At 56.1% G+C, this 20,496-nt stretch overlaps 1 protein-coding gene across 1 annotated transcript in view; it reads right to left on the bottom strand.

Annotated features, from left to right (window-relative positions):
• KATNIP (katanin interacting protein) overlaps nucleotides 1–20,496 on the bottom strand; it is a 142,415-nt gene that overhangs the window by 18,645 nt on the left and 103,274 nt on the right. Inside the window, exons 14-17 of the mRNA XM_049638467.1 lie at nucleotides 14,583–15,462; nucleotides 7,686–8,411; nucleotides 6,650–6,855; nucleotides 4,675–4,753 (exon numbers count right to left, since the gene is read on the bottom strand). Of these exons, the coding sequence (XP_049494424.1) occupies nucleotides 4,675–4,753; nucleotides 6,650–6,855; nucleotides 7,686–8,411; nucleotides 14,583–15,462 (1,891 nt within the window). The remainder of the gene's footprint in view (nucleotides 1–4,674; nucleotides 4,754–6,649; nucleotides 6,856–7,685; nucleotides 8,412–14,582; nucleotides 15,463–20,496) is intronic.

Here is a 20,496-nt window from a genome sequence, read left to right as displayed (position 1 = left end):
ACCTGCACATAGCCCTGGATCCTTTCTCCACTCATCCATCACGTTGCCTAACACCGTATCGGGGCTTCCCGCTAGGGTGATGCTTGGCCAACAGGCCTCGTCCATCTGGCTTCTACCTACTTGTCTAACCTCCTCTTACGACAGGGAGCTGGGCTCCACCCAGACTGTCCGTCACTCACATTTCCATTCCTGTCTCCTGTCACGGGGCCTTTGCACATGCTGCTATTGCTGTCTGGAACTCACATAGCCTAGTCAACGGGTGCGCATCCTTCAGATCCCAAGTCACTTCAGAAGCCCACCTGACCCCGTCAAACCTCCATCCGCAGCCTGCCGTGTCACTGTTAATTTCCATTTCCCTGCCCTGGCCACCACTGTGATCTTGTGACTGTTTGGTAAACATCCGTTTGCCCTGCCGGAGGGTTAACTCTCGGGGTGAGCCACGACCCACGATGACACCTCCATCCTTTCGCCCCTGCCTCACCCGGGCTCCATCAGAGACCCCTTTGGACGTGACCTTCTGGGGTCCTGGGGCAATACGGCCCAGGTGAGTCACCCGTTTGCCCCAATAGCTCAAATGGAACGAATCCTGACCAAGGTCAGGCCCCAACAGGTAGGTGGCTGGAGCTTTTCTCTCCTAACTGGTCTCCCGTTAGAGTGGGGCGCCCTTCTGGGGAGGCCACGTTCAGAGGGTTCACACTCTTCTGCAGCTTTGACAGGACGCCCGCGCTGTGGTGCTGGGGGAAGGCCGCCTGGACGTCCCGTCCAGCTCAGCTCAGGTGCGGAGGCGGAAGCCCGGGGAGTCCGCAGGACATGCTGGGAAGTGGGGCCAGGCCACGCAGTCTCCCCGGAGCCCCGCTCCCTCGCCTACCCGCCTGTCATTTCCAACATACGCGCTGCAACTCAGCCTCAGATCCCGTCTGCTGTCCACGGTGCCGAGGCAGCCCCGGGGCATCTTGGCGGCAGACGGCAAAGCCGGCTGACCTGCATGGTAATGGGCACGTCCTAGCTTCTCACGGCACCGACGGCGTGCACCGTGACCACAGACCCTTTGCCACGAGACTTGGCTGCTCCTCCCGTGCGAAAGTGGGGGTCTCTCTCTGCACGGCTCGAGTCTGGGTCATGTGACCTGCCATGGCCAGCGGGGGCACGTAAAGCACACGTGTGCACTGGGGCTTATCCCTTGGGCGTCCTGCCGCGTGGAGCCGGGCCGACCCAGTCTCCCTGCCCCTCCGGCCAACAGCCTCCCAGCTGCCGGACGTGTGAGCGAAGACGCCCTAGACCATTCGGCCGCCGGCCCACCTGCCGGCTGACCAGCAGGCCCAGGAGAGGCCGGCCGAGCCAGCCCACGGGAGGACTGCCCAGCCAGGCCACGGAATTATGAGCCCCTCACGGAGAAATGGGTCGCGCGAAAGCCACTTAAGTCTCGGTTGGTTTGTTCCGCAGCAAAAGCTAATCGATGCGCTCCTTCGCATCGCGAGCCTGTGCTCAAATGTCGTCTCCTCAGAGAGGCCTCCCCCGACCACACGAGCCCCAAAGGTGCCCCCATCACTCTCCGCTTTGTTTTCTGCCACGGCGCTTGCTGCCCGACCGCGTGGTCTACATCTGTTTGCTTAGAGGACAGCAAGGCCACCGGCTCTGGGACGGGAGCCAGTGTGATCTGTGGTTAGGACCAAGTGATCGAGGGGGGCAGTGGAGGAAAAGGAGGTCAGAAGGTGGGGCAGGGGCTGGCTCACGTCCTGAAGTTTGGATTTTCTTCTCCCTGAGATGAGAAGCCACTGGAGGGATGGACTTGGAATTTTTTTTTTTTTTTAATGTGTATTTATTCTTGAGAGGCAGAGAGAGACAGAGTGCAAGCGGGGGAGGGGCAGAGAGCGAGGGAGACACAGAACCTGAAGCAGGTTCATGGCTCCGAGCTGTCAGCACAGAGCCTGACGCGGGGCTTGAACCCCTGGACTGCGAGAGTAGGACCCAGGCCGGGGTCGGACACGTGAGCCACCCAGGCCCACTTGTGCTCCCAAGAGGCAGTGTGCACGGAGGCAGAGGACGCAGTGGATTTGGATGAGGGGATCCCCGTGAGACAGAAATGCCACCTGCCCCCAGGGAAACAAGGCAGGGCTCCCCAGCCTCTCCCCGGACACCCCTTGGCTTGCCTGGCACGAGGTACTACTCGGACATCTAATTTGGGGTTGCTCCAAAGGCGCCCGCGCTCCTGTTTGAGCTAATATTCACGCTCCACATACATTTTCCTCTGGTGTATCAATTAGTATTTATATAAATGGGAATTAATTTTGTTATTTCTCTCCCACATTTCAACTCTCTCAGCTACTTTCCTATTCATCACTGCTGATACTTGCAAAACGCCCCAAATTAGTGTCATCTGCAAATTAGCAAGTCATATATCCCCTTTCAAAACATTAATAGGATTGGCCATATTTACCAACCCCAGCGCACCCTCCCGGGTCACGTTATCAAAGCTCTCTCCACTTGCGCAGGCTGGCGAAGTGGGTTTAGGATTTTAGAGACAGCAGGGAAAACAAAAATGTTCGGGGAAGAGAGACTCAGAAATTGCAGGGCTCCGAAAGGGCAGAGGATGCTTGGTCAGGACGCTCTTCTCCCGACCAAGTAGAGAAGCAGGAAAATCACACTTTCCCTACAGCAAGAAGGGCTCGGAGCTCTACTCTGGGGCAGAACTCTCAGAGGCACTGAAATAACATTTCCAAGAAAGGTCAGAAGCTGGTTGGGCAGGAAGGACATTTACAGACAGCATCTTCGGGGAAATCATCAGATGAAGGGGACAGTGGCTGCTTCTGGCCAGCCTTCCTTCCTTCCTTTTCTGGCTTTGGCATTCGGACCTCTCCTAGAACACTGGGGGGCTGACCGCTCACCTCTGGCTTCAGGGATGTGCCTCTGACCCAGGCTGCATGGAGTTTTCCATCCCACACCCCGACTCCCTCCCCGCTGTGGTGAGCCCCGGTCATTGGTTTATGGATGGGCACGTGACCCAAGCCAGGCCCAGGAGACATGATTCTGGACCCGCTGTTGGACTCAATGGGAACAGAAACTCTCATTTATCTGGGTCTGCCGGGCAGAACGGGAACGTAAAGCCAGAGCTTCCAGAAGCTCTTGGGTGGCCAGGGTCTGAACGGGAGAAAGACAAGAGAGAGTGAGACAGGACAGAGAGTGGGAGGGAGACACCTAGGCTAGATGAGGTCATTCGCACCCTTGAATCCGGCTGTGCGGACGGAATGAGAACTGAGGGTTCAGTGAGATGACACAGGAAAGCCTCAGCATGGTGCCCGAACGGGGGACAAAACCAAGCCCCAGACCAGGCTCTCGCCTGCACTAGGTTGGTTCTAAAAAATTCTCTGCTGTCAGTTGAGAGAGTGTTCTGGAATGTAAGGATGTGCGGGGATTCAAAGGGAGGCATCTTCCCCTTCTAAGAGGAATTCGTCTTTGTGCAGTGAGGGGGGGAGAGCTGGCTCTCGCTCGGCACGTGGGCAGGCTTCCGGGGGGGAGCTGGGTGTGGCAGCAATGCCCTGAGAAGGGGGCGCGGAGGATGCGGTGGGGGCACAGCCGGGTCCCAGCCCAGGACCGCAGGGCTCATTCCTCCAGCGGAGGGCAGAGCTGACGGCTCACAGCTGAGTCCTCCCACACGCGCTGCCCTGGGCCTTGCCGCTCCCCGCGTGTCCTGACACCCGTAGATACGGGTGTATGAGGCCCGGTCCCCTCACTCAATGCAGGACAAGTCCAAGGGGACTTCGCGGCTCCACAGCTCCCCGTGCAGCTGGCAGAGGCCCCGAGGTGATGGCATGAGGCCTGGCCCCTCCTTCTGCCTGTCCTGCTCTCTGCCCTCCCTCAAGAGGGAGTCCAGCTGGTGTGGCTGCAACGGACTGACTGCCAGGGCCTCCTTCATGGGGGACAGGGAATGGGACCAGGAGGGAGATTGCTCAGCCAGGACCTTGGGCCTGAAGATTCCCCAGGACGCAGCAGAGGTGCTGGTGGGACGCACACAGAGTAAGGGAGGAACTGGCTGGAAGGGTGAGTGGGAAAAGAAGAGGGAACAGACACAGTGAAGCCCCGATGGGGTTTGCTCAGAGGCCACAAACTGGCACCCCGCTGGCTGGATGGATATACAACAGGCGTTCCGTTTGGCTCATGCGGTATTTACAAATAGCACAAAATTAGTCCACCAACGCTTAAAAAATCTGGAGACTTCACATAAAAATCCAGACTTCTCAGAAGACCTGGGACCCTGGGCCAGGATTCCTGCCACTCCCGCCCCACCTGGAGCAGGGAGGATGCAGATTTCCTTTGTGCATGAGTTTGAAGGGACAGCCCAAACCACCGGACGACAGATGCCTTGGGTCTCTTCTCGCTCTTACGTCTGCTTGTCCTATGCTTTCTGGGCTCCCGCTGCAGCCTCCTGGGTCAGGGCCACAACTAACACATAAGGTGTCTGCATGCAAGATGCAAAAGTGCGCTTCTGGAAAAGGCCAACTGTAGACAGATACCCCCTTCTGTGAAATGATGTGGCTCCATCCACGGCTTGGCCTCTCTGTGCAGTGTACAACCTGCCCAACCGTCTAGGGAATCCCTGCCCCAAGTGGCCATGATTGCCCCGGGCCCCTGACAGTCCTCCTTCCACCGGACATCGTCCCAAGAGAGGATACTCACAGATCCCATGGTAGATGCCTGGCTCTGGGGTGGTTACTTCAGGGACAGGCGGACTGAGTGGTGGCTCCAGCTCTGGGACCTACACACGGGTTGGGGGAGAAGCAGAGAGGAAGAAGGTGATTTTGTGATACCCGCATAGCTGGCTAGCCATTTTCCCAGATACTGCTGTCCACGGGGATCTGTGTCTTTTCTTGCATGTTCTACCATTGTGGAAGCTCTGTGACTGGTAACATGGGCAGCCGTCATGTGTCTGAGTCCTCACGAACAGCTCTTTCTGGTTGGGGAGGAGTCTGATGCCACCAGCTAAAGTGATCAGATTTTTCTGGAATAGGGAAGGACCCAATAAATGTTTACCTAGGGTGCTGGAGGGAGGAGGGGGAGAGGAGGATCAGGAGGGAGGGATGAAGAGAAGGAGAGTGAAAAATTTCAACCACAGAGAGTGGTTCTCAGCCTCGGGGCCTGGGCATCTCATTTTAAAAATGGTTATTTATTTATTTTGAGAGAGTGAGCATGTGCGTGTATGAGCCGGGGGAGGGGCAGAGAGAGAATCCCAAGCAGGCTCAGCATGGAGCCCAGGAACAACCTACTGGATCCTTCGGCCCAGCCCCTAGACAGAGCCTCTTCAGGCCCTTTCCCGCCTGGCTGTGGGGAGGAGAGTGGGGAGGGTGGCCCGCCAGGAGCATCTATGACACCGAGTAGCTTCGGGTCACCAGGGAAGGTCGCTGCCCTGTTCTCCACCCTCCCTGAGCCTCCTGGGACGGCTCATAGAAGGTTTGAAAGCATTTCCACTTAGTTGCCAATAGGTTTTAATTGGGGCAGTTTATATAAAAACCCAGGTTTCTGGCTTCTCTTGAAAAAAAAAAATCAGGACAATTATCAAGATGAACTGGCAACTCCTGTCTCCTCCTGACCTTGCCAGGCCCCACCTTCTGTCCTCTGGATTCCAGTGGACCCCTCTCCTCTCCCCCACACTCTGTAACCATCTCCTTTTCCCCCTTAGGGCCTCAAGAACATCCCTGGGGATGCTGGTTCTTTGGATCGCTGGTCCTTCACCTGGACTGACCCTTTCCCTGAAGGTCGTCTTTCATTTCTGAAAAAATTGGTTTATGAGTTTAAAACACATACTCTGGAGTTACGTCTGGGTGGCTCAGTCGGTTAAGTGTCGGCTCAGGTCAGGATCTTGCGGTCTGTGAGGTCGAGCCCTGCGTCTGGCTCTGTGCTGACAGCTCAGAGCCTGGAGCCTGCTTCGGGTTCTGTGTCTCCCTCTCTCTCTGCCCCTCCCCTGCGTTCTCTCTATGTCTCTGTCACTGTCTCTCTCAAACATAAATAAACATTAAAAAAAAAAAAAAACTTAAAAAAAAACCAACACAGACTTTGGAGTCATACATTCAAGTTCAAGCCTGGTTACTCTCCTGCTGTGTGCCCTTGGGCAACTCACTTAACCTGTCTGAGCCTTGGTTTCTTACATGGGGGTTTTAATGGTCTCTACCTGGTTAAGCATAGTATACACAGTGCTCCACAAGATCACTCTACGTGTGTGGGAAACAATCGCTGGGATTATCATCATTTTAATTCTAAGTCTGCCCATTAAGAGCGTTTCTAGTCCTTTCCGTCAAAAACAACAGTGAGTGATCAAAACACAACCCGAAGCAAAAATTCCCCTGAGACTGCCAACCTCTAAATTACAGAGACGACGCAGGACCGCTTTCTCCTAGCTTTGATTAAAATTTGAATACTTTCTTCACTCTGGTTTAAAAAAAAATAAAAAAATAAAAAATAATTAGAAAATGAAATATGACATACAGGGCCAAAAAATGAAGTAGAAAAATGGGAAATGTCAAAACAGTAGCACCAGCAGCTTAAAGGCTATCTATCTTCATTCTTCCTGTTATACCCGGAGTTGGGAGAAGAAATCCCTCTGGGGGTGCCCCCTGCCCCTACCCGCACCCCCCTCCCCCCCCTCCGCCTGTCCTACCCGGTCCTCAGCCCATGAGCCGGCCTGGGTGTAGGGCCTCTCCTCCCCATCGCTGTCGGCGGTGCTTGGCCTCCTCAGCGTCTCCCCACTCTGCAGGCTGCAGGGACCCTCCACGTCCACGTCAAATGTCTCATCAGAACAGAATATGGCCTCCAGAATGTCATCGTCGGTCGTGAATAAGATGGTGTCTCCAAAGTGCTCTGGGGCTGGATGGGTCACAAGCAAGACAGAAGAGTCAACTCACCCCAAATCCAAATAGTTTGTAGACCGGGAACCCAAACCCATCAACCTTTGTGCTAGAAAATCCCAAACCACGCACCGTCCCCGATTTGTGTAAGCAAACCTCATTATTTATTATTCACCCACTGCAAATGGGATTCCCATGGCCTAGATCAATGAAGGGATCTAATCTAAGGAGGGTCATGGTGATCGGTCCTGAAGTAGGTAATGTTTTTAGGTGTGGGCGAGGCATCCTGGCAGGATGCTGTTGGGACCCCCACCCAGATCCCTGCCGATCCTTTTTTGGGGGGCTGGAGGCTTGCCTGGAAGGGCGTGGGAGTGACACCCCCAAACCGGGGAGCCTGCAGGGTTCCAAAGCTCTTCTGCTTTGCTTTCAGGCAGGACGGACTTTGCAGTTTAAGCTCCAGAGCTCTCTCTGGGATCGGGCTGAGGCTGGGCTTCTCCCAAATCGTATCCTTGCCTGGCTTCCCCTCATTCCTATCCTGTCTCTCTCCTTGGACCACAGGCTCTCCTGGGAGCACCCCCTCAATAAGTCGCTTGCAGAAGAACTCCCCCTTCTCCGACTGAGGCTCTAGGGAAGGTGAGTGGGGCCAGCGCCCAGGGGAGGCGTTTAAATGAGGTCAGCTCACCCGTGCACCCCCGCACACCCCCGTGCTGCAAAAGGGGAGGAGTGGGCCAGGCCTAGGAAGAGGAGAGACCCATCTGTCACTGGCGAGCCAGGGTCTTTAGTGTTTCCTCAGAGCCTCCGCGGGTGGTAGGTAGAGGCTTCCAGAACATTCTTACAGACATACTGTACCTCCTGTCAGGGTCCCCGAGGCCTTGGCGATTTCTCCTTTGAAGATGCACTGCGAGTCTAACAGCATGGTGATGTCCTTCACGCCACGGAAGGAGTGTATCCGAGATTTATTGTAGTTCCAGATCCGGATCAGGGCGACCTGGCAAGGGTGCACGAAGTCTACGGAGATGGTGTGGGGCTTGCCCAGTGTGAAAGGGGCCAGCCAGACGTGCATGTCGTCCTGGGTCCTGTTCACCCCGTCGATGAGGTTGGTGACCACGCGGGGGTCTTTCCCGTAGGCCGGTAAAATATTGATGTCGGGGGGGTCGGCTTGAATGTTCGCGATCTGCACCGGCTCCCCCTTGGAACTGAATATTTCTATTCCGTTAAGGCCGACATAGTGCCTGTCCCCCCACGTCGACTTGATGTCGATGACCAGGCGCTGTCCGTAAGGCAAGACGGGGATTTCAAAGTCACTCGCGTCGTCCGTCTCTATGGGACTGTCTTCCCGGCCTCTCCTTGGCCCCAGCTTCTCCTCCTTCCACGGGGGCGGCTGCTCGCCGTGCCGGCTGGCCTTCTGCTGCTGCAGGAACTCGTCCAGGATGTCCCCCTGCGGCTCCATGTTGGAGATGCGTCCCCGGTGGGAGCGGTCAAAGGCACTGAGGGAGTCCCAGGACTCATGCAGCGTGTGTTCCTGCTCACTGCACCGCCGGGGTCGTAGCGGCGTCTCGGTGGACCGGGCGTCTTCTGGAAGAACACAGGAGGGTGAAGCCCCATTAGTGCCCTGTGTGCAAGCAGGGACCTTTACAGACTGTCTCACCCAGGGGCTCTCGGCCAGGTGGGGTCGCCCTTGGGGGTGGGGCGGCATTCTAGAGATCAGTGGGGTGGCTCTTGGGGTCTCAATGCCTAGAGGCCCTGCTGGCCTTTGATGGGTGGGACCGGGATGTTAATATCCTGCCCTGTGCAGGACAGTCGGGGCCTCCTGTCACATGCCACATTCAGGTTGGTAAAAAATTGACGATGGTTACTCAAGTCTAGAATCTGGCTGTTTTACAAAAAGCAAAGTATTTTTCAATATACTTTGAATTTTTTTTTTCTTAAGTTTATTTATTTTGAGAGACAGAGAGAGAGAGCACGTGCACAAGCAGGGGAGAGGCAGAGAGACAAGGAGAGAGAGAGAAGCCCACGCAGGCTCTGCCCCGTCAGCACAGAGCCCAACGCGGGGCTCGAACTCACAAACCACAAGATCATGACCTGAGCCGAAACCAAGAGTCGGATGCTTCACCAACTGAGCCAGCCACCCAGGCCTCCCGATAAGACGCTTTGAATTTCCTAAGGCAACTGCCATGCAAATCGAGGGAAGACACTGTTGTGTGACAACCTTTGCTGGAAATCATCCGGCGTGTCAGACACTCACAGGACGGGCGGGGGTCACGCCACCGCCAGTCGCGCCCGAGTCAGCAGCCAGGGGGTCTGCTCTGAGCCTGTCACGTCACGTGACTTGGACAGCGTCTTCAAAGACTGCCTAACGGCAGGTGGAACACTCGTGAAAGAACGCTGAGTGGGAAAAAGCCAGACCCGCGACTGTCAGATGCAGCAGAGTCTAGCACGGGCGGTGCGCGCCAACGTGTTACCACGATCCTTTCTGGGACGGGAGTAGGAAGGGCTTTTAGCTTCTTTGTCACCTGATCTTCCGAGCTCCCTGGATGTGTTATTTTTATAACCGGGAGAAGGTGCTATAGAAACCGCCAACAACACAGGTATGTTACAAGCAAGGAATTTCCTTCTGTGCGTGGCTAGGTTGGCTTCCAGATCGGAAGCCCGCGTCCCCAGCACACGGAGAACACAGTCGGGCCCTCGGAGGCGCGCTCCGAAGGCTGCACTCTCCTCCTCGCGGAACAGAAAGGGCCCAGCGTGCGCACCAAGCAGCGGCCCTGCCCTCGCGGCCACGCCACGGCTAACTGCCGCGTAAGGGTGTCATTCTGGGAAAACAGCAGCTGATGACACTGACGTTCTGTTTTTTCTCCTTTCATATCGGACGGTGCTCTGCACTCCATTTTCTGCCCGTCTCCTAGGGGGCCCGGCTCCATCGATTATCCCCTCTCTCCAGAACCCTCAATCATCTCTTCCCCACTGGCACCTTGCCCTCTCTCTGCCTGCAGATGCGCATAAATCTCTCCCACCTGAAAGAAAAAGGAAGCCAGACCCGATCTCATGACTTCCTCCAACCGCCCCTCCCCCCCTATTTTCTCCTTCCCTTTGCTGCGGCCACTGTGTTCTTTCTCCCTCAAGCCCTGCAAGCTGGGGCCTCTTTGTGGAGTTGCTGTTGGGCTCACCCAAACCCCGTTTTCCCTTCTCCTGGTTTTCCTTTGGGGATCACCCCGCCTTCAGGCCATCCAGATGAGGCAAATCCCGACGGTGCCCTTCTAGGCTGGGAAGGGAACTATGGAGAGAGGGGGGCTCACTTTGAAGTGGCTCTCCTCTGGGGCACCTGGGTGGCTCAGTCGGTTGAGCGTCCGACTTCGGCTCAGGTCATGATCTCGCGGTCTGTGAGATCGAGCCCCGCGTCGGGCTCTGTGCTGACAGCTCGGAGCCTGGAGCCGGCTTCGGATTCCGTGTCTCCCTCTCTCTCTGCCCCCCCCCCGCCCATGCTCTGTCTCTCTCTCTCAAAAATAAAATAAACATTAAAAAAAAATTTAAAGTGGCTCCCGTCTGCTGCAGGATCTCGGACGTGAGCGTGCAGTGCCGCTGGCCAGCTTGCTGCGCTGTGGGGGAGGGGGGGCTGCCTGACAACGAAGCCAACACCGGGGACGTGAGCCAGGAGATGGAGAGCCCCAATGACATCATCTGAGCCCCTGGATCCAGCCAAGCCTGAAGCCAAACCCCTGGTGGCTTTCTGTCCCTTGCCTCCATAGGAGTCCTATAATTCCCACGACCCTCCCCTGTGCTGACTTTCTGCATGTACACGATGACTCCGTGTACTCGATCTCTCCTCAGTCCTCATGCCCCACATCCCAGGCACAGCTCCTCCACTTGGCGGTCCCTCCTCGCCCGCTCAGGAGCGTTGGCACTTCCGGGCTCTCCGCTGCTGTTTCTGCTGCTGCTGCTGTCAGCCTCCCCACGCCCTTGCCCTGCCCCAGGCCTCGGCCCCCTCCGGTCCTCCTCTCTGGCCTCGCCCAGCCAGCTCCCGGCTGCCAGGCAGGCACCGCTCGATTTTCTGCATCAAGTTCTGGCTTGTCTCCCCCGGCCACCACCGTCCAGTTCCAAAGACCCCTCGGAAGGCCGAGACGTGTCCATTCTGTCACTCCAAACTCCGTGTGCCTCAAAGGGAATTTGTCACCAAACCCTCCAACTGCCACTGTCTCTACCGTGCTGGGAAGCATCTGACTCCTCGCCACGCCGCCACGCCTCATACCTTCCTCCCTGACGATCAGCTCCACCGTGCCGGCCTTTCTGTTCCATGGACACCCCAAGTCTCTTCCTGCATACCTTGCAGTCTCTTCTCCCAGGAATGCTCTTCTCCCTGATCCCCACGTGCCTGCCCATCTTGTCCCCGCCTCCTCCTTTGCCCGGTTCCCCGGGTGTGTCCCATAGACCTTGGCACACGTAAGTGCTCAGTTCATGTGTGCCAGCACAGGGACGGCTGGCTGGTGTCAACGTCATGCAACCCCTGGGTTCAGGACCGGAGCCGAGGGACCCCCCCCCCCCCCCCCCGCCCCCGGCTTCCACCTGTCAGCTCTCCTGCACCTGTCCTCTCCCCTCCTCATCTGCCATCAAAAAAGACCCTAGGAGTTTCTTCCTTCTTTTCCTCCAGGCGCGAGGCTTAACATCTGGCAGAAGGTACTTCCCATATGGATCGTCATGACATCAGTTTATTGTGATTTGATTTCCACTGACTGAAATGAATGGCCTGGGGGTTGGTCTGCAAGCGCGCGGAGGAGAGGGAACGGACGTCATGTGTCAGGGACTCGGCCTGTGGTTCTCGGCCTGGGTGGCCAAGAAAGGCAGGACTCTGCCCTCACTCTGCGTCTGCGTTCCCGACTTACTCTCCTCGTACAACAGCGTACAAAGATGTACGCTCTGGGTTTCGAACGCAGAGACGTGCAGGCCTTCACCTGGACCTCTCGGACGTGACAGCAGGCTGGCCCACGTTTCCCTCTGTCTGGAGAACACGCGGTCACTGCTCCCCGGGAGTTGGGGAGCTGCCGTGATCCGTGCTTTGTCGTTGTCAACCTCCCCGCCCACAGCCCTGAACGGACACCACAAAGCTGCTGCTGCTTTCACGTGCAGTCGACAGGGTCTTGGGGGGGCGGGGGGGCGGGGAGGTGGGTACCCGTATGAGATGGCGGGTTTAAGGTTTAAAACTACCTCTTGGCGGAGGGACGTAAACATGCAGCACGGAGTTCTAAACCCGAGCTTAGGAAAATCAAGGGCACCACCATGGGGTATGGGCTGATTGTTACTAAAACGAGAAATGAAAACGAACGTAGACTCGACAGAGCCATACGCGTTCAAGGTGAACAGCCTCCAGCCACAGCCGATTGGGCCAAGAGCGGTCACCTGACCCAAGTCGACCAATCAGCGGCTCCCGTGAGACTTTGGGAGCCACAGCCAGAAACCGTTGCTCCCCGGCGGTGAGGCCGTTGCCCACCCCCAGGAAAGAGCAGGGGCAGCTGACCTCATGAGGAAGAGTGAGGGAACGTGGCAGAGGCAGGGCCCGGCAGCCCCGGGGAGTCGCGGCCACGTCTCCTGGGTGCACGCCGGCTTTCCGGAGGGTCAGTGCTCCCACCGGGCAGATGTGATTTGGTTCCCCCATAGCCAATGGACCCCTGATGCGGACCCTTCCAAGATGTGGATGCCACTATAATGAGAGGCCCTGTCAGACAAAAGGATTTCCAAGCTCTGTCTTTCGGTGACACCATGACTCCAGTCCCAGGGAAGAACTCGGGCGGTCATCCATTCTACAAGCGTCGTTGGAGGGCTCTGCCTTGTGCCTTTCCTGAAGGGCACGGCTGTGGGATTTGGCTCTACGTAATGGGTAATTTAAAATTTCTAAGCAACTTTCCTTTTTAGCATGACTGGCTTAACAAGCATTAAATCTCAAGGGCCCGGTTCTTAATGTGTCATTGAGCCAAGCAGTGAAATGCCTGGAAAGAAATTAAAATGAGAGAAGAATCTTCTGAACGTGGACAAGTCAGAATAACACCCATCACCTCGGAGCTCCCAGAGGTTGTGCGGGGTCTGTCTTACCAGGAAGGCTCCGCAGTGCCCGGCTCTCCCCGGCCGGGGGCGCTGCGGAGGTGGGGCACCAAAGGGGTGGTAGTTTGAGGCACGGATGCTGGAGCAGGCTGGCCTGGGTTCAAATCCCGCTCTAACCCTCCCTGGCTGCGTGACCTGAGGAGAGTTTCCTAAACCTCACACTTTCTTTATCTGTAAAATGGGGCTGTCGTGAGGAGAAAATGAGGATCATTTGAGTAACGTGCCTGGACGAGAGCCCAGCTTAACACACACACACACACACACACACACAACACACACACACACACGTCAGGCATCCAGCCACGGCAGTTCCCCTCCCCCACTGCAGAGGACCCACCATGTGTCAGGCTCCCGGGGCCCCTGACACAGATGAGACACGGCCCCTACCCTCAAAGAGCACCCCCACGTCTGCTCTGCTCTCCTCCCTGACACCCAGTCTCAGGGTTAACTCCAGGTGGGGGTGGGGGGTGGGGGGAGGAGCTCTGGAAGAAGGGAGCCCTTCGCCCACATGGAAAGGCACCTTGAGTCCGAGGGACCTGCCTGGGTGCCCCAGGTGACATCGGGGGTCTGAAAGAGGCCACCGATTCTCTGCATGTCTGAGTGTAGACGTGGGCTGAATGCAGACCTTTGGGGTGTTGTTGTTGTTGTTGTTGTTTTTTAAGTGTATTTGAGAGAGCGAGTGGAGGAGGGGCAGAGAGAGAGGAAGAGAGAGAATCCTAGAGACTCAATCCCACGAACCATGAGATGGTGACCTGAGCTGAAAGCAAGAGTCCAAAGCTGAACTGACGGAGCCACCCGGGGGCCCCCGGGGTCTGTCTTCTGGACAGTAACAACAGACATGTCGACCTGATTCGCTAGGAAATAGATTCCCTGGCTTTGCACACAGATACACCAGGAGGCAGAATCCCGGGGTGACGGTGATGAAGAGCAACAGCTCACACCTTCCGGGTGCTTTTTTGGGCCCGACGCTGCACACGTATGACCTCATTTTATCCTCCCACGGGGATGGGTGTTACTGGTGCCACTTTACAGATGAGGACACTGAGGCTCAGAAAGTGGACACGCCAGGCTCTGTAAGTCCCAGCCCCGAGGTACCAGAGCTCCAAGTCGCAGTGGCTGGATTCAAATGGTTCGACTCGTAGCTGCTATGCTGCCCGCCTTCCCAGTAGCCAGATCTGAGTGCAAATAGTCGGAAACCCAGTCTTCGGCACCCTCCTTTCAGACTGCTCACGTATAATCTACTGCGAAGTTGACAAAACAGGTGAGTCCTCCCAGGAGATTTTTTTTTTTTTTTTGACCCACCTAGTGGTTTAAAAATAATATCAATCAGTTGCCAATGTTGAAAAATAATATTGTACATCTCTGATTTCTCTTCACAAAAGGAGAAGGGAGGGGCGCTTCGGTTGAGCGTCCGACTTCCGCTCAGGTCATGATCTCGCGGTCCGTGAGTTCGAGCCCAGGGTCGGGCTCTGTGCAGACAGCTCGGAGCCTGGAGCCTGCTTCCGATTCTGTGTCTCAATCTCTCTCTCTCTCTCTCTCTCTCTCTGTCCCTCCGAACCCCCTTGCTTTGCAGATGAGGAGGCCCTTATCTGGGGTCCATGGAGCAAAATGGTATCATGGGGACAATGGCACCCGGGTCAGACCGCTTCTCGAGCTTACCTCTGCTGGTTGGCTGGCCATCACTGTGACCGCTGCTGAGGGCGTCCTTCCTCGGGCCCCTCCTCCCACTAGCAGGGCGCTCTCTGTTGGAGGGCTGGTTAAAGATGTCAAAATCGTCACAGACGTTGGGGGTCACCTTCTGGGCTCTCTCCCCAGCGATGACATTCCAGCTGCTTGCTCGCCCTTGCTCACGCCTGGGGCCTTTATCCCCGATCTCAGCCTCTCTAGGACCCTCACCCCTGGCGCCAATGACGTCATCAGACGGAAGCCCGCCTTCCCGGTCCAGTGGCTTCTCGGGACTCAGCCACAGGGGTTTTGGCTTCCTGCCTCCCTGCTTCCTGCCCTTCCCCGCGGCAGAAGGTTGCAACCAGGAGGGAGTTTTTGCTGGTGGCTCGGAGACTTTTCTGCCCGTGAGGTTTTCCAGCTGTTGGATCAGAGAGGGCCCTGGGTCCAGGGCAGGGCATTCCACAGCCGGGCGGAGGGGAGGAGGACGGGGCACGCCACCCATGGAGGCCGGCATCGGGGCTGGGGCTGCTAATAAGCTCGTGTCTTCGTTTAACTTGGACGAATTGTCTTTCGTGCAATTGGGAGGATTCATCTTTTCGCCAAATAACTTTCCTTGGGAAGAAACCTTCACATCTACCGCTGCTCCGGCTGGCTGTGAGCGGGCCCCATCTGTGCCAGCCGTCTGGCAGGCATCTCCGCCTTCTCCCGAGGGGGCACCCACGGTCCTCTCCATTCTTTCCTCCTTCTTGTTTTTCTGGCCAACCAGGACGCTCAGGTCAGCTGGGCCCTCTCCACCTCCTTTGTCTAACGTGCCATCAAAGACGAGCTTTTTATTGACATAAAGCTTCATGTGCTTGGCACCAATGTCAAGATCCTGAAAACACAAAATTTAACAAAATGAAGCTGTGTGGCACCAGGCTGACGTATCACATTTTGGAAGCGGAAGATCAAAAAGAAAAATGTGGAATGCTGGAAACGCAAGCTTTAAAAAAACCATAGCACCGGGGATGTTAAATAAGGCTGGTGTCATTTCTGTGTGAACTGTTACATACTTTATAAATCAAAGGACTTTCACAAAGAGACGGCCCCAATTGCTGCCTTCTCACCACTGCTCCCTGCTGGGACATTGGTAATAGCCTGCTAATTGGTCTCCCTGCTTCCTGTCTCTTGCTGCCTTCAACCTCAACTTCACATTGCCAGAGTTCGTTCTCTACAAGAGCAGGTCTGGCCCAGTCACTCCCCTTTCCAAAATCGTTCTTGTTTTTCACTGCCTATTCTTTAATATATGGTTCCTGGGACCTCTGTGTCAGGAAAGCCTGATGTGCACAGGAAACGCAGAGCCCCTGGCTCCACAGATATCATTTCAGGTGCCCTGAAAGCAGAGCCTGAGACAAGGGTTGAGTACAGGTTGCTTATGTGAAAGCTGTTCCCAAGAGGGAGTTGGGAGAGTAAGATAGGGCAGGAGAAAACCCCCCAGTGTTTTTCTGAGCCGGTCCCGGCTGTTGTGCACACGGTGTTCCACTCCACCGGGGCCCTCAGAGGAACCCACAGAACACAACTCAGAAGTATCCCTCCCAAGGCGGGAGGCTGGGGTGTTTGTCCACTGACCCCCTTCCCCGCTGTTGAAGGCTGCCCCTGGGGGCACTGACTCCCCACCACACAAACTGAGGCCACTGGGACTTTGGGATCAGGCCCTGAGCAGAAAGGCCGAGAGATCTGGGAGCACTGGAGGCGGTGCCTTGTCAGCATGCCCGGGGACCGTCCCACCTCAGCTGCTATCGGAAGGCGGGGGGGCAAGGGGATGTGGTGTGGTGCTGTGCTGGTAACACGTTCTCCGGACGATTCCTTGGAAGGTGGAGAAGCTCAGGCCGATGGGATGAATTCCGAACTCCTCGGCATGACATACGTACAGTAACCTTCACAGAAGGATCCCTGGCTTAGCCTTCCCGTCTCCTCCCCACGACACTCATGCCCTGCCTCATGCAGGTATTTAATGTTCCTTTGCTCATGCTTAAAACATAATCACACCTCCTCCTGCTACCGCCCCGACTGTCCATTCCTCTTTACAGCAAAACTCTTTCTTTACAAATAGCTTTACGGGGTGCCTCGCTGGCTGAGTCCGTGAAGCGTCTGACTCTGTTTCAGTTCAGGTCACGATCTCGCGGTTCATGAGTTCGAGCCCAGCACCAAGCCCTGTGCTGACAGCGCGAAGCCTGCGTGGGATTCTCCTCTCTGCCCCTCCTCTGCTCTCTCTCTCTCTCTCTCTCTCAAAATAAATTTTAAGAAGAAAATTTAAAAACAGCTTTATGAGAGAATACATACTTCATACAGTAAACCATGCGTGTTTAAAGCATACAGCTTGGTAAGCTTTAACACCTGTATACGCTGCGTATCAGCTCCGCAGTCAAGCTAAGGAACACATCCATCACCCCCAAATTTCCTTGTACCCCTTTGGAATCCTACCCTCCCCGCTTCCCCTCACCCCCAGGCAGCCACCCGTCAGCTTTCTGTCACTGCAGATTACTTTGCATTTTTCTAGAATTTTCGTATAAAAGGAGTCTTGCACTATTTGGGCTGACTTCTCTGACACAGCGTAACTGAGGTTCCCTGTGTTGTGTGAATTAGTAGTTTTATTCCTTTTAATTGCTGAGGAGTGGTCCGCTGCAGGGATGCCCCACAATTTGTTCAGTTCTGAGGGTCACTGTCACGGCTGCTCCTCCCCGCCTTCCCTCTTGGCCTTTGCCTCCACCTCTACGTGGTCCCCTGCTTGGCAAGGGCACCAATCGCTGGGGAGGGGTGAAGCCTCCTTGTTAGTCTGGGACAATTGGGATTTCCTCCTGTTGTCCTGGTGCCATCACTCATAAAGTCCACTTTCCACCCTCTGAAGTGTCCCGGTTCGGACAGTAAATTGAAGGGTCCAGCAGGCTGCCGGGTCCCCTGGGAGATGTGCGGTCCTCAGTTGGGGCGACGGCTTACTCCCCTTCGGTAGATTTCCTTACCAGGCTCCTGGGCCCTGCGCTCCCCTGGTCTCTCCCCTGCTTCCAGCTCTCACCGCTGCAGCCCCAGGTTCCTTGTTGATCCTCCTCTTCGGCTGCCCCAGGGCTCAATCCTAGGGCTCCGGATTCCTCTGCACCCTTTCACTAGGTGGTCTCATCCAAGCCCATGGGCCCTAAATACCATCATCACGTTGATGACTCCCGATTATTTACATTATTTTTATTTTTTGACTCCTGATTATTTTACTCTCCAACCCCGAACTCTCCAGCAAGCCAAGTGACCGCATGACCTCTCTTCTGGGATATCCAACAGGTGTCCCAACCTTAACATGCCCCAAACAGAGTCCTTTCTTTTCTTTTGGAGAGAGAGTGCACAAGTAGGGGGTGGGGGGAGGAGCAGAGGGAGAGAGACAGAGAATCTCACGAGGGTTCCACGCTCAGCATGGAGCTCGACGCAGGGCTCGATCCCACAACCCTGGGATCACGACCTCAGCTGAAATCAGGAGTCGGATGCTCAACCAACAGAGCCAGCCAGGCGCCCCTGCCCCCCAAAGAATTCTCGATTCCTTCTTCCCAAACCTGGTCTTCGCCTGTCTTAAAAACGGTCAGGGGATGCCTGAACCTCGGAGTCCTGATTCCTCTCGTTCTCTTATGTCACAAGCCCCCAGGGGCTCCCTCCAAAACCCCTCCTGAATCTCGGTCTTCTCGTCTCTGAATGTACTGCTGCCCCCCAGCCCATGTTGTCGCCATCCTCCCCGAGACAATGACCACAGCCTCCTACCTGGCCTTTGCTTCCTCCCTGCTGTGCCCGTGCCCCCCCCCCCCCCCCCCCCCCGCAACACAAACACACTTGATTGTCTACACAGCAGCCAGGGGTTGTTTTGTTTTGTTTTGTTTTGAAGTAACTTAACAGGTCATGGCAAACCCCTGCTTAAAACCCCCTAGCAGTTTTCCACTACACAAAGAATAAACTCCAGTGCCCTTCAGGGGCCGACGAGGCCTATGTGATCTGGCCCCTTCGGACCTCTGCCCCGGCTCCTATCACATTCTTCCTCCTCCCTCCACTCCCAGCACACAGGTCTGATGGCTGCCCCGTCATCCCGCAGGGCTCACGGCCACCTTGGGACCTGTGGGCTGGGCTGGAGCAGTCTCGTCCAAGATACCTGCAAGGGCTCTTCCTTGTCCCCAGAGAGATCTTCCTGCCCCTCTCTCGAGCCCTCACCCCATCCGGCCCCCTGTCTCTCCCATCGCCCTGTTTGATTTCCTTCCTGTCTCTGAAATGGTCATGTTCATCAGCTCTTTAGCTTAGCTACGGTCTCCCCCGCTCAGACTCCAGCCCCAAGACAGCGGAGGCCCCGCCGATCCCATCCCAGGGCCCAGCAGGTACCTGGCGCACGGCTGGCACTCAACACTGACTTTGGAACTAAAAGTGCCCAAACGCAGGTACTTTTCTCCAGGATGGCACTGTTCTCGGACGACGTTCTGAGAACAAATCTGATCGGAGAAAAACGGCGGCCTGTTGTTTCACCGCTGGATCATTTTCCACCTCGCTTTGGCTTCTGATCTGCCTTTGAGGTACAGGATCTGAGACCCCAGGGGTGTCCATCTACGCTCATTCCCCGCCCTTTGCCTTCTGGAAGCGGGGCGAGTAAGCTCTAACTAAATTTCTAGTTCACCAAGCTACTGCTGCAGAGGTTCCGCAGCAATTTAGAACGAGGGGCCCTCAAGCCCATGTTATACCACAGGAACCCGGCTTCAATCATCCAATTGCAGGATGGCAGGCTACTATTTGCCGACTGTCAGAAAAGTCGATTCTCAAACCACTCTTTTACATGTTTATATGGATGTGTTCTCTGTTTAGCGGAGGCACAGAGCAAGCGCGTGCTGGGAATTAATCAGGAAAGAGCTATTCGAGGAGGACGGCACGGGCAGCTTCAATGACTAGTTCTGCACAATTACCACCACGGAAACATCTGGTGAGACAGAAACTCTCATTGCAAGAGGGGAGGGGGTGGTGGGGAGAGGGCTTTCGGTCCGGCAGGGCCAGGAGGTGGGCACCTCGGCTCTTATAAATGAGATGGCCGGCTCTCCGAGGGTGTTCGTGTACATTCCGCGAACGGCCCGGAGCACCGCCTGACCTCTAGCCGTCCGCTGCCCCAGCTCTCTCCAAGGCGTCTGGCGGAGCGGGGACAGAAGGAGGGAAGCAGGTGCACCGTCAAATGCCCGCAGGGGCCAGGGAGGTGGGAGACAGATGCACTGACGTAGGACCTCAGGGCGTGATGGGGGGCGTGGGGAGCTGGGAGGCTCAGGCCTTGCCTGATGGTGCTTAAATCTGAGATGTTTCCAGCACTCTGCGGCCAAAGAAGCAGTATCTGTGGGTGGATTTGGTCCAACGATCACCAGAGTGGGCTCCCTGGCGGGGAACCAAGCAGTGGTCACTTCTCCGGGGATTCCAAGGGTGAAGAAAATAAAAGGCTGCATCATCTCACGCAGCCCTTGGAGCAGATCCGCACGGTGGGCATTAGGACCCATCTTGCAGATGAAGACAGTGAGGCTCAGCCTTCCCTGAGGTCACACAGCTCGTGCGCAGGAGCGGTTAGCCACTCTGCCTGGCATCTCCCTTGGGGTCAAGCTAGATCCAGAGAAGGTCTGGCCACGGGCAGAATCCCCTGCCCTGGCAGGAGCTCTGACTCCACGTCTAGCTTTTAGTAAGTCCCTGTGGACCCAGTCTCTCCCGTCCCCACCCTGGCTCCCTCCTCACCCCCCAGGGGCAATCACTGTGGGCACTGGGTGGGGGGTGTGTGCACATGTGCCCTTCCAGATTTTTCCTCCGTATCTATGTACATACTGATGTCCCCGTCACCACAGCTCAGGGGCGGGGTTAGACACCATGTGAGATGCACGCGTGCAGT

Source organism: Panthera uncia, chromosome E3 (genome assembly GCF_023721935.1).
Source record: "Panthera uncia isolate 11264 chromosome E3, Puncia_PCG_1.0, whole genome shotgun sequence".
Classification (NCBI taxonomy): domain Eukaryota; kingdom Metazoa; phylum Chordata; class Mammalia; order Carnivora; family Felidae; genus Panthera; species Panthera uncia.
Note: the sequence above shows the minus strand (reverse complement) of the source record. Positions and strands in the feature narration are given on the sequence as shown.